The sequence below is a fragment of the Schistocerca cancellata genome, chromosome 6 (genome assembly GCF_023864275.1).
Source record: "Schistocerca cancellata isolate TAMUIC-IGC-003103 chromosome 6, iqSchCanc2.1, whole genome shotgun sequence".
Taxonomy (NCBI): domain Eukaryota; kingdom Metazoa; phylum Arthropoda; class Insecta; order Orthoptera; family Acrididae; genus Schistocerca; species Schistocerca cancellata.
Genome location: NC_064631.1, coordinates 511,171,187 through 511,184,501, shown reverse-complemented (window position 1 = coordinate 511,184,501; position 13,315 = coordinate 511,171,187). Strand labels below are relative to the sequence as shown.

The window sequence follows — 13,315 nt, the reverse complement described above, 5'->3', positions numbered from 1 at the left end:
TATATCGATCTATTTGTGCATAATTATCTTTGGAAAATACATTTCATAAATAAAATATAAATAATTGTTTATATTTTTTGAGAAAAAAGTTGACATGTAAACGCTTTCATATTGCTATGTAGTATTGGATTTTTGTTTTTTATGGTGTTAGTATGGTATCAGCCATTTCATATGATCCAAGATTGTTTAGTACATTTATCTCATCATAATCAGTTCTATTAGAAACACCCCCAAAAATTTTGCAAGCATAAAATCTGAAAAAAGTTTTGATGCAAAACTGGTTGTGCCAACAAGGTTTGGACTACAACAAAATTATAATCTTGGATTCTTCATTATGTGATATACAGCATTTGACCACCTTGGCGTCATTACTCCATTCAAGTGAGATCAAGAGCAAAATTTCGCTTTACAGAATTTTTTTATCACAAATTTTCAAAAAATTTCTAATTCTCACCTTTTACCTATTCTGTATCTTTCAAATTATCACTGAATATCACATAACATATAATGGATGAACAAAAAATGGTACACATAATAGTAACTTATTGTATTGGCATGACAGTAGAATTTGTATTTTATGAATAACTCTATATACCAACATTTATAAATCTGTCTTCAATAAGTGAAATATTATTGAATGAGATTGTCACTCTGCAGCAGTGTGTGCACTGATATGAAACTTCCTTCTGGCAGATTAAAACTGTATGCTGGACCGAGACTCGAACTCGTGTTCTTTCCTTTCGTGGGGCACGAGTCGCGCTTGGGTAGCTCAGATGTTAGAGCACTTGCCCGCTGAAGGTAAAGGTCCAGAGTTCGAGTCTCGGTCCGACACACAGTTTTAATCTGAAATATTATTGATTGGTAATGCCCTATGATCAGAAGAAAACATCTTAGTCCACATAGTTATGTGAAGTGGTTTTGAAGAAAATATAGCAAAATATTTTGCAAACTGCCTATTGGCTTCTGTCTCGGGTTCTTCGGCCAACGTTCATATAATGATTTTTCTGACGTTTCGCCAGCACGAGTGGCTGGCATTGTCAAAGCTTCACCCTCCATTGCCGGTGGTGAACTGGAGCTGAGCTTGTAGGCGCAGACTATATGTACCTGGCGCGCCAACATCCGAGGGCTTCTCTGCGGTCATTTAGTCTGCAGCCGCGAGCTCGGCTCCAGTTCACCACCAGCAATGGAGGGTGAAGCTTTGACAATGCCAGCCAATCGTGCTGGCGAAACGTCAGAAAAATCATTATATGAACGTCGGCCGAAGAACCCAAGACAGAAGCCAATAGGCAGTTTGTCAACAAGTGGCCACGAAAGCCTTAACAATTTTGAAAATACTTTAGATCAGAGGACAAAATTTTGAACTTACTCATTTTTCTCATAACATCAATGAAATGCTTTTTGTAACAACGTACTACAATGTCTTACTACCAAATTTAACTTTCATACAGAACATTGAACCCTTGGCATACAAAAATATGCTGTGACAAAAATTATTTCTTGCCTTATTTTGCAAGAATTTTGTATTGCCGAAATGACAGGTACTTCAAACGTAGAACTGTCATATCACCTCATCCACAGATGTTGTGATGACAGAAAATAGGATAGACCTCAGATAGAAAAGAGTAAAAAAGTAAAAAAAAATTGAACAGCACAGTGGGAACAGTACCTGGATAGGAAAGAGCTAGAATAGAATGCACCAGAAATTGAGAACCGATACACCCAGCTATTGAAGGCACCACTCGCCGCATGGTATGCCTATCAAAGTCGGCAGACTCCCTACCTATTCCCTGTGCAAGATTATCAGTCTTATCACTCATTTTGACCTTTAGTCTCTGATTGTTACAAGCGTTTTGCATTTATTAATTTTCAAATCACATAATAGATTATACAATAACATATGAAAAATTGCTTTTAAATCTTTCAAATTATATTAGGGGGTGAGATGACTGGCTCGTTCTTATAAATTTTTTTGAAAACTGAATTATTTGGTTACTCATGTAAAAATTTTGACCATAAATTGTGCCAAAAATGTCAACAACACTGAAATTTACTTTAAAGTGCTGTTCATTTACTATTTGTCACTGTTGTATTTAAAATTCTTCATTCACGTCTACATAAAGTACACTGATTCAATAGGCAGTATGAAAGTACAGACAATGTACAAGGTAATACAATCCCATTGTATTCAATAGATGAGTTTCTAGATTTAGTATGCTTGTATGATGGAAAACCGTTTTTCTAAAAATATATGAATCTCAGATCTTAGACTGTGTCACAAATGGTAACTATGTGAATCTCTGATCTGAAGACTGTGTGACAAACTATAAATTTCTTAACCTATGTATTGCAATAGAAAATTGTTTTTATGTATAGTTGATATATGTAACATTGTTCTCTCGATTAAATGAAGAGAAATTTGTGTAGATAATAATAGCAGGCAATAAAGTGTAACTGTAGTAAATAAGGCTCTGATTTATCCAGAAGACTGGGAAAAAGTAATAAGTTGATGTTGGGTCAAAATAAAGTAAATAAATAAATAAATAAATAAAAAATATATCATAGTAAACACAAGAAAATTATTTACAGCACAAGAAATTGCAGTTATTTTTTGAAAAATGGTGTGCTGCTATCCATGCGCATTGCCAAAAGTAGTACACAAGAAATGTTAAAGTTTCATTGGACAAAAAATAGTTCTAGACAGCGAAAGGAAATGCTCTAATGGTCATTTTCCAGATTCCAGAGTCTTTTTACACAAATATTGTGATTAAAAATAACGGAAATGAGACAAATTATATTATATACTGCAAAGAAAATATGTTAAGAACTGAGTAAATGCTCATGAACTGATTGAGTCTTACACTTAAAGCTTACTCTAAACATTGAAAAATAATACTGCAAAAAAAAAAGAAAAAGAAAAAAGAAAAAGCACTTCTCATAATAAAATGCAAATTTGTTATGACTTATTTATAACCAGTGGAAAAGTAACATGGCACAGGCAAAAACAAGAAGTTACCACATTTACATAGTTTGCACAAAAATGCATGAAACACTGTAACTATATAGTTCTATACATGCAGTAGAAAACATTTCGTTACTAAAACTTTTTTTTTAATGTGTGGGTGTGGGTGTATACATATAACTTTCTTTTTTTCTATTTGCTGCAACTATGTTGCTTTCCAGAATGAAAATTGTTACCATTTACTCTATTATGTTCCTTCTGATGATAATTGTTATCATTGTGATTACTATGTTCCCTCCTGTTCTTATTTTTACTGTGCCGAGTTTGATTACTATCTTTTTCAAAATGTGTCTATTGAGGTTGTATTTTCCTGTTTTTTCCAACTCCGATCAAAATCTATCCAAAAATCCTTTCTCGAAGTCTGCAATACAAATCAGTACAACACAAGTAACTTGTACTCCGTTCTCACATTTCAAACTCGTACACCCAACCAAACAAGAAACAAAGATTTCCATCTAACAACATGTAGTAAAGAAATTACCAATGTTTATCAATCTATTTATGCTTGATCATCTGTGGAATATAAGTTTCATATATAAAATATGAATAATTGTTTATCTTTTTTGAGAAGTTCATAACCATAATTGTAATTATGTTAAGTGTTTATAAAAGTTAAGATTTAAACATTATCACATAGCTATGTAGTAGTGGTTTTCTGGCTTTTATGTTTTCAGTACGGTATCAGTCATTTCATATGATCCAAGATAGGTTAGTACATTTATCTCACCATATCCATATCTCACCATACAATATCTGCATAAAATTCCTTTACCACGAGTGTATAAACATCCATGAGAGTCTTTGCTTCCTATATTGTGTCTGGAAGTTCCTTTGAACCATTGTATCCAATTTGGTCTGAATAAAGCATTCCACACAGTTAACTTTTTCTAGAATCATTGTCATCGTGCTTCACTCATAACAACCTTGAAAGGATACCAACAAAAGTTTGTGAGCAGGGTTGTCACATAAGCTAAACATGGTGTGAATATTTTAATTAGTTTGGGTGCTATAACATATTGAAGTTGTAATGTACCTTTTGAGATGTCCTGTATATTATTTCAGCTTGCGTATTTCCACAGGTAAGTATTTAATAAATGCAGATGGAGAGGAAGGTGTCATTGTAACTAATAAAATGAAGTCATTTAGTTCTATTCACAGAAATATGATAAAATGGCTTTTCCTATGGCTCTGGTTAATGTAATCTTATCTCAGGCAAGTAATTCTGCTGATGTGTCACTTATTCACAGTTTGGTAACAAAAAATTGAAATTTCATTTCAAGACATTCTCCAAAACACGTTTGTTCCTTGTGTATGACTGAATCTCTAGCATTTGAGTTTTGTAATTTTCCTTTTCTGAAATAAAGATGGAGAACAATAAAAGTAATAGCTGCACATACAGGCAAACAATAGCAAGTAAAGTGGCTGGAGCAGGAGAAAATCTAGTGTATGCAGTTATGAGAAAAAAATGCACTCTCTTAATAAGCATACTACCAGTCTTCTAAATACTGCAGTATTCTGCATGATTTAATGCAAAGAGAACTGGTACCACTTCTGAGGTTCAATGATGCTGAAAGTGAGGAAAGCTTAGAAGGGTGTTCACATGGAATGAGTAACATATTTGGAACTGTGTATGGTTTAAGGGCAAACAAAAGCAATACAAAAATAATGAAATATAGTAGGAAGCAGAATAGTGAAATACGTAACACTGGTTCTGGGGAAAACATAGTCCTATTAAATGTATCAGAATTTTGTCAAGGAAGCAAAATTTGACAAGAAGATCAAAAAAAGGAAGATATCAGAAGTAGATTGCTGGATGCAAACAAAGCTTTCAAGAGCTTTACTCCTACAAAACATTGACATGGAAAGATCAGCAGTTAACCTGTAGCTGATTAATGTGTATCACATAGAACGTAAATGTTCAAGCAAGTTGTTGATGATTTTAAAAGTTCTTGTTATTGATAACATGGCAGACTTGTCAGTATCTTTCACCTGGAGAAACACTTACAAAATAGCTTGTAACATAACTGTGTTCACCTGTACAAATATGCCCTCGGTAGCTGTGCCTCTGTTGAAATTGACTGAACAATGGTTGTTGAAAGTAGGCTATTGCCAAAACTGTGCTCTGCACCAGATTCACAGTAAACACACTTTAATTGAACTTTCATTGGTAGATGAACTACTGTTTATGGCCAGTTTGTGGCTTGTTTACTTTCATTACAGTACAGACAAAACAGCTAGTCACATGTTATGATTAGCTGATGTCCTATATTGTTATTTTAAGAGTGCACTAAATTAACACTGAACTGACACAAAAGTTTACATGTGGCAAACATGCAGTCACTGGATAAAGTTCTTAAATCACTGCCTCTGGAATCTTAACAATAATACAAAAACAAAAATGATGTGCACAACAAGTAACTATTGGAAGTAACAGCGTATTCTGATCCTTGTCACAGTAAGTTTATCCCATTTCATGAAATGAGCCACAAGTTCACAGTCAGTCATTAAAAAACTTCACTGAACCATGGAGTGAGCATCTAACAAGAAATTTACATAAATTCTGTCATAGTTTCCAGTATGTAATTTGTACTACATCATCTGTGGTAGATTATCCCATGTTTTTGGACATAAATGTTGCTGCCCTTCAAACTCGGTGTAGACTTGCCTTAAATGGCTTCCAAAAATGTTCTTATGTACATCTGCAAAACTTAGACCTAGCTATAGTTATTTCATAACTTTTCATAAATTAAAATTAAAGATTCAAGTTCTGAGTAAATGAATAGCAGAATAATAATTGTTTGAATAAGCGCTTGTAAATACAACTATAATTTCTATTTAATTACACTGGCTGGTTTCCAAAATATGTGATTCTATTTCAGTAATAACATTTTAACTAAAAAAGTTAATTAATTTGAAACTAAATGAGTGTAAATGTTGCTAACATGTTTTCATTATTAGCTGTACGAATGCTATAGTTCTTTACATACAATTTTTATCTACTCTATCAGAAAGTTAGTAATCGGGCATATGCCTACAAACGAATAATGATAATGAAGCCTCAGATTACTTGTATTTTGTAATTAGCACATTTTTCAGGTCAACTAATCAAACTAATAGATTCTGAATAACCAGAAGACTTCAATAGGTACTAAAGTTAAGTTGGCTAGACCCTGAATTAATATTCAAGATTGTTATGTTCTGTGCACATGGTATATAGATGAGCATATTGAAGATATTACAAAATTTGGAAAAAAATTAATACCTATTTTGGAGGAAAGAAAAATATATCAGACGGAAAGGATCCATCTGCTTTGTTACAAGTCGCACTGACTCTTACATCAATGATACTTCCACCATCTAGTCATATGGAGAGGACAAGCTGCAGTATTTTCCCAAGTATTACAACAGCATCTACCTTAAAATCAGTTTGATGGAAAGCTAGGACACAGTATACAGGAAATCCATAATAATTGGTGCTTTGTGATGCACAGAGAGTGGGAGTGATTGTATCAGAAAGACCCACCTTTATCTAAACCCAGTTTTTTCAAGCAGCTATAAAATAAAATATTTCTTAAAACTGACAAAAGAATAACTGGAACCACAACAGACTACTGGAGTGTACAAAATAAGGTTCATGTCTGATAAATACATAGGGGAGGCAGATTGAGCAGTCAATTAATGGCTAAAAGAGCATGAATGGCAGGTGTGCCTCAAGAATCACAGCAACTCAGCCATAGTTAAACATAGTGAAACATATGGTCAGGTTATAGATTTTACTTATGTTGACATTTTAATAAAATCACCAGTGTAGACAAGAAGTAAGAGAAGCAGTCAAAATTGTTAACAGTTTTAATCATGATGAAGAGTTCAGGCTGCTGGCAGCATGACTTCCTACCCTCAGTGGTGCGCTGATGCCACTGACATGTGCGAACATAAACACAAACAAAGTTCTACTCGCGCCCCACCCTCCACTCAGCCGAATGTTTCCAACAATCATCGCAGCATCATTCAATTGCCAATCACCAACATTTATGACAATAATCAGTAAGATATACTCTCCTTAAATTTGCGAAAGTTTGACATTGTGCAACAGTGTTCAGACAGTTCCATTAAGAAGGGCACAGAAAGAGGGCCAGAAACTGGGATTGGAAGATTCTGACAAGAATTATGTGGTATTAAATACTCAAGAACTTTTAACAACATAAACATACTGCAAAAACAGAGATGCTACCAGCTTTTGAGATACTATCTTCTTTCTAATCCTAGTATACACAATGCAGCTAGAAAAGTGAATAACATCTTTGCACTGTTACATGTTGCTGTGCAGAGTGTGTGGCTTAGCTGCTAAGTTAGTAAGTATCACACTACAAATTCGAATCAGTTCTCAGTTGGTCCAAGGACTTTTTTTGTGTCATAAGTCACTTATTTCTCCATTGGCAGTGATTTATTAATGTGAAAGAGCTAAGATGTGCCATGGTTTTGAGTCTACAGTAAACTGTAGGTTCTCTAATAATAGCCAGGGTAACTTAGTTCAAAGACATAGAACCTTCGATAGGACCATGTTGGTAAAACACTATGATGCTCAAATCTACTTTTGGGTCAGGAAGAGCCTCACTTACTGTGCAGCACAGGTGACTGGTTGACTTTCTTCATTTTTGTTTATTGTTTCCATCCTAGAATATCTATTATTGATGAGGTTTTTAGGAAGACGTTCTTGAAAATCTACATCTGTTGCAAATGATTATATACAAGTAATACATGTAACATGGTTAATTTGGAGAAAAATAGACTAGATGCATTTGAAATGTGTTGCTACAGAATAATTTTAACAAATAGAGGGGCAAAGGTGAATACACACACTAGAGAACACAGTAGAAAGAGTAGACAAAGAAAGAAGTTTATGGAAAACCTTTGTGGCAGAGTAATGGCACGTGTGCCTAGACATCCAGAAATACTTAACTTAGACCTGGGAGAAGACGTAGAGGGGAAGAAGTGCATGAAACTTATTAGTACACCCAGAGGTGGAGATGAAATGGGAAGGGAATGTCACATGAAATAATCACAAAGGAACAATATTAGTGTTGAGTCCAAAGTTTTGGGAGTTGTTAAACAAGTTGGTGACACTACCAATGGCCTTTCATCCAGGTGGCAGGATCAAGTATTGTAGTAACTTTATAAAACATTTTGCTTAAAAATTTGTATGCCATATTTATAATTCTACACACACACACACACACACACACACACACATTAAATTAATGTTGTACTGTAATTAGATTTAATTGAGTTTCCTGTTAGTAAAAGAATTGAATAAATTATTAACTGGACATAAATAAAATAGAAAGAAACATTCCACATGGGAAAATATATTAAAAACAAAGATTCCATGACTTACCAAACAGGAAAGCGCTGGTAGATAGGCACAATAAAAAAACACACACACACACACAAAATTTCGAGCTTTCGCAACTCCCGGTTGCTTCATCAGGAAAGAGGTAAGTCTTTCCGCTCCCGGGACTGGAATGACTCCTTACCCTCTCCCTTAAAATCCACATCCTTTCATCTTTCCGTCTCCTTCCCTCTTTCCTGACGAAGCAACCGGGGGTTGCGAAAGCTCGAAATTTTGTGTGTGTGTGTTTTTTTTTAATTGTGCCTTTCTACCAGCGCTTTCCCGTTTGGTAAGTCATGGAATCTTTGTTTTTATTGACTGGACAGGTATACATAATTAGCTACCTGAAAGTGAGGGCGGAAGGTATTCGTTGGACAAACCTGAGTGATTTTACAGTTGTTGTATGTATACTGGTGCTTGTAGATTAATAATGAGGTACTAATATTAAGCATAAAGGAAAAATTATACAAATTTATAAGTTTTGTGCTGTTTATATTAATTATACTTTTAACTTAGTGTTTACACAATATGTATTGCTTTGCCAAAATAAATAGTATTTTTCTTTATGAAAATCCTTGATTTGTCTGACTGTGATTGCTTCTTTTTTAGGGCATGTCTCCAATTAATTGTGGATGAGACTGAAGAGATTCAGGAACAGCTTGATCTCATATCGTCCCTTCAAATTCTTAGTGATTTTAATTTGTCTGTGTTACCTTTACAAGGTATGTTGCCATTCATCTTTGCAGTTTCAATGATTTTCCTTTCTTTCTATTTTATCTCTATATGAATGTATAATGCTCATTATCACTTCAAATTCCTTTCTTTGTCCAATGTCCTACCTATAAGATGTAGATGTATCTTTCTGCTTTAGCTTTTCTTGGAATTATTGAAATCCTTGAAGGTTTCTCTCAATGGTTTTCTGTTGTTAAATGCCCTCATATGTGGTTTTTACCACATAGACACTCCTTTCAATGTCAGTGAAGCAGCACTGCTTTGTTTTATTCTTAAAAAAGGAAACACAGATCTAGATGCGAATACACAGAAAGACAGATCCTTTATCATTTAGCTACAAAATAGCAGGTCAGCAACTGGAAGCAGTTAATACCATAAATTATCTGGGAGTAAGCATTAGGAGTGATTTAAAATGGAATGATCATATAATGTTGATTGTCGGTAAAGCAGATGCCAGACTGAGATTCATTGGAAGAATCCTAAGGAAATGCAATCTGAAAACAAAGGAAGTAGGTTACAGTATGCTTGTTCGCCCACTGCTTGAATACTGCTCAGCAGTGTGGGATCCGTACCAGATAGGGTTGATACAAGACATAGAGAAGATCCAACGGAGAGCAGCGCGCTTCGTTACAGGATCATTTAGTAATCGCGAAAGCGTTACGGAGATGATAGATAAACTCCAGTGGAAGACTCTGCAGGAGAGACGCTCAGTAGCTCGGTACGGGCTTTTGTCAAAGTTTCGAGAACATACCTTCACCGAAGAGTCAAGCAGTATATTGCTCTCTCCTACGTATATCTCGCGAAGAGACCATGAGGATAAAATCAGAGAGATTAGAGCCCACACAGAGGCATACCGACAATCCTTCTTTCCACGAACAATACGAGACTGGAATAGAAGGGAGAACCGATAGAGGTACTGAAGGTACCCTCCGCCACACACCGTCAGGTGGCTTGCGGAGTATGGATGTAGATGTAGATGTAGATGTAGATGTTGCCATAGAAAGAAAAACTTTACCCAAGTTGTAAAGGCAGCAAAAGAACTGGCAAAAAATAGATTTATTTTGGATAGTAAAAACAAATCAAAGACTCAGAGACTCAAAGACATTATGGTTAGTGATCAAGCTGAAACAGGAGCCTCTGTTAAAGGCCATGATGTTTCTGAAATCAAGATAGAGGACAAAACTGTTGTAAATCCTACTCAGATTTCTGAATTATTTAATGAATTCTTTATAAATGTAAACAAATCAAACACCAATGTAGAAAATTACCCTGACAAGGTAAATTTCTTTAACAGTGAGCAATCCAAAGACTAACTTTTCAGTACATTTCCCAAAACTACTGTAAAAGATATAGAACATCAACTGGATGGGACGGGATACCAACAAAAGTGAGAGAAACAGCCTCTAAAATAATTGCACAACCACTGCCTACAATAGTTACCCAGTCCATTCAAGAAGGTTATTTTCCAGACCCATCTAATGCAATAGTTAAGCCACTATTGAAAAAAGGCACAGAACAACATATGGATAACTGTTGCTCATTCCCTTCTCTTCCATCACTAAGAAAAATATTTGAAAAGATACTCACCATACAAATTCAAAATTTCATAGAAAAATTTAAAATAATCTCAAGATCAATATGGATTTTGAAAAGGTAGAGCCACAGTAGTTTTGTAGTTAAAATTAGCTCTTCTTAGACAACTCACTGCATGCCACAGGGATTTTTTGTGACTTATCAATGGCCTTTAGTAGTATGAACCAATCCTTCCTACTCTGAAACTGGAAAAGTATGGAATTAGGGGCACTGTGTAAGAATGGTTTAAGTCCTACCTAACCAGCTGAAGACAAAGAGTGCCTATATCATCAGAGAGAGGAATTTATACTTCAAAATGGAAAACCATTTCACAAGGAGTGCTCCAAGGTTCTGTCTTATGTCCCATTCGGTTTCTGTTTTACACAAACAATCTACCACTTAATATTGAGTGTTACTTAGTTAAATTTGCAGATGACACATCTGTAATCTTTGAAAGTAACAGTGCTGACAAAATTCCCCAAACTGTAGAAAATACTTTAGAAAAATTAGATGCCTCATTGACTCAAAAAGATTAAAATCAAACATAGGGAAAGACTCAGTTAATGCGGTTTAAAACAAAACGAGCAAAATTAAATGATATTCACATGAGTAACAGAAACGAGGATTTGCAGGAAGCTAACAGTGTGAAATTCCTAGGAATGCAACTGGACATAAATCTACCATTGGGCTCACATATACAGTACCTAGCAAATGAATTAAATAGCCTTGCATTTGGAATGAGGGTATTATATAATGCTACCAGTATGGACATATGGAAAGTAGCATACCGCAACTGCTTCAAGTCAGTAATAAGGTATGAAATTGTATTTTGGGGTGACTCAAACATTATGTGTCAAATAATAAACTTCAGAAAACCTTCATTAGAAATTTGCTTAATGTAGGGTGAAGAAAATCATGTCTTCCACTCCTAAGAAATCTAAGTATATTAAGTATTCCCTCACTATACATATATGAGCTGGTTATCTTTTTATACAGTAACCCTGATTTATTTGTAGCAAATCATTTTCAACATGATTACAACATCAGAAATCAAAATAATTTTATGCTGCCTACCCACTGTTTAAAACTTTATGCTCAGCAGAAATTTAGAAACACTGAAAAAACCTTATATGACAAATTAGTAGAAGAATTCCTGAATGACAACTTAAAAATTTGAGCAGAAGAGAGATAGTATTTATTGCTGTTAATTTGTAAAAGTTTGTTACTTTTTAAGCAAATCATTAATTGCCTAGTTAAGTAATTATCCAGTACAGTATATTATTACAGTATATTGATAATTTTTACTTGTGGAGCATCTGACAGCAACTGAATAAAACACAATTTTAGTGCCATACGCGTTTTGCCTTTATTTTCTTCAAGGCATCATCAGTGGCAGGTTGCGTGGACAATTTCTTACATATTACGCTCCTGTTGCATTTTTGGTGTTGTTCTACTTCTTAGGAATGCCAATTTGCGGTTTTTTCCCCACATTCCACAGCACTATGAACTGAACGTTCAGTTCATAGTGCTGTGGAATGTGGGAAAAAAACGCAAATTGGCATTCCTAAAAAGAACAACACCAAAAATGCAACAGGAGCGTAATATGTAAGAAATTGTCCACCCAACCTGCCACTGATGATGCCTTGCAGAAAATAAAGGCGAAATGCATATGGCACTAAAATTGTGTTTTATTCAGCTGCTGTCAGACAGTCCATAAGTAAAAATTATCAATATACCATAATATTACACGCAACTGAGGAAGACAGGACTACAAAAGTTGAACAGTATATTATATTAATGATATTACAAGAAAACTTGTAGACCAGTTTTGGTGTTTTGACAAGTCTCCTGTACATTAAGTCAGTGACTTGAGAGACAATAAACTTATGCCTCTGCTATCTGTATTTCTCATATAGGGATACTGTTTAGTCTTAAGGTGCCTTCCATTTTCAACATATCAACTTTGGTCTTATTTTTATTCTTTTAACTAAAAGTTATACATATATTTTTTCATTCGAATATATGTTTTATGTTAAGATAGGTTGTTAAATTACAGAATTTTTTTTAATGGTTTACTTTACAGTAGTAATTTTTATGGTAATTCAGGTTTAATTAATTAATTTTTATCTGAAGTGCCAAAACAATCTGTGAGGGAGTACGGTGTATAATGTATTCTGTAGCGGGTCAGTAACTAGGTATTTCTTTTACTCATAATTATGAGTAACTACTTGTGTTTTGCTGTAAATTTCTACCTCCTCATATAATGTTTGTATCACATTTTACCTGTGACTTTGACTCTTCCCTCCATCCACTATATATACTAATTTTTTCTTCCATTTGTCTCCTTGATTTTGAGGAAAAATCTGTTGTTCAAAGGCTAAGGAGTGACTGTTGCTTTTTTTTTTTTTTTTTTTTTCTTTTTTTTTTTTTTTTTTTGAAATTTCAACCTACGTAAAATCAAATAACATTCTCCAGATTATTTGAATTGACATAGTTTGAAAACCAATATGATTTTAGTCTATCGTGTCACTACAAAATATTTTGAAACATATTTTGGGCCCAAACTCTTTGCCTTTACAAATGTCTGCTTGTGTCTGTGTATA

At 34.4% G+C, this 13,315-nt stretch overlaps 1 protein-coding gene across 2 annotated transcripts in view; it reads left to right on the top strand.

The window, feature by feature from the left end:
* LOC126190945 (NBAS subunit of NRZ tethering complex-like) overlaps positions 1 to 13,315 on the top strand; it is a 410,919-nt gene that overhangs the window by 147,182 nt on the left and 250,422 nt on the right. For both annotated transcript variants that reach the window (XM_049931590.1, XM_049931589.1), the window contains exon 23: positions 9,018 to 9,130. In XM_049931590.1, coding sequence (XP_049787547.1) covers positions 9,018 to 9,130 — 113 coding nt within the window. The remainder of the gene's footprint in view (positions 1 to 9,017; positions 9,131 to 13,315) is intronic.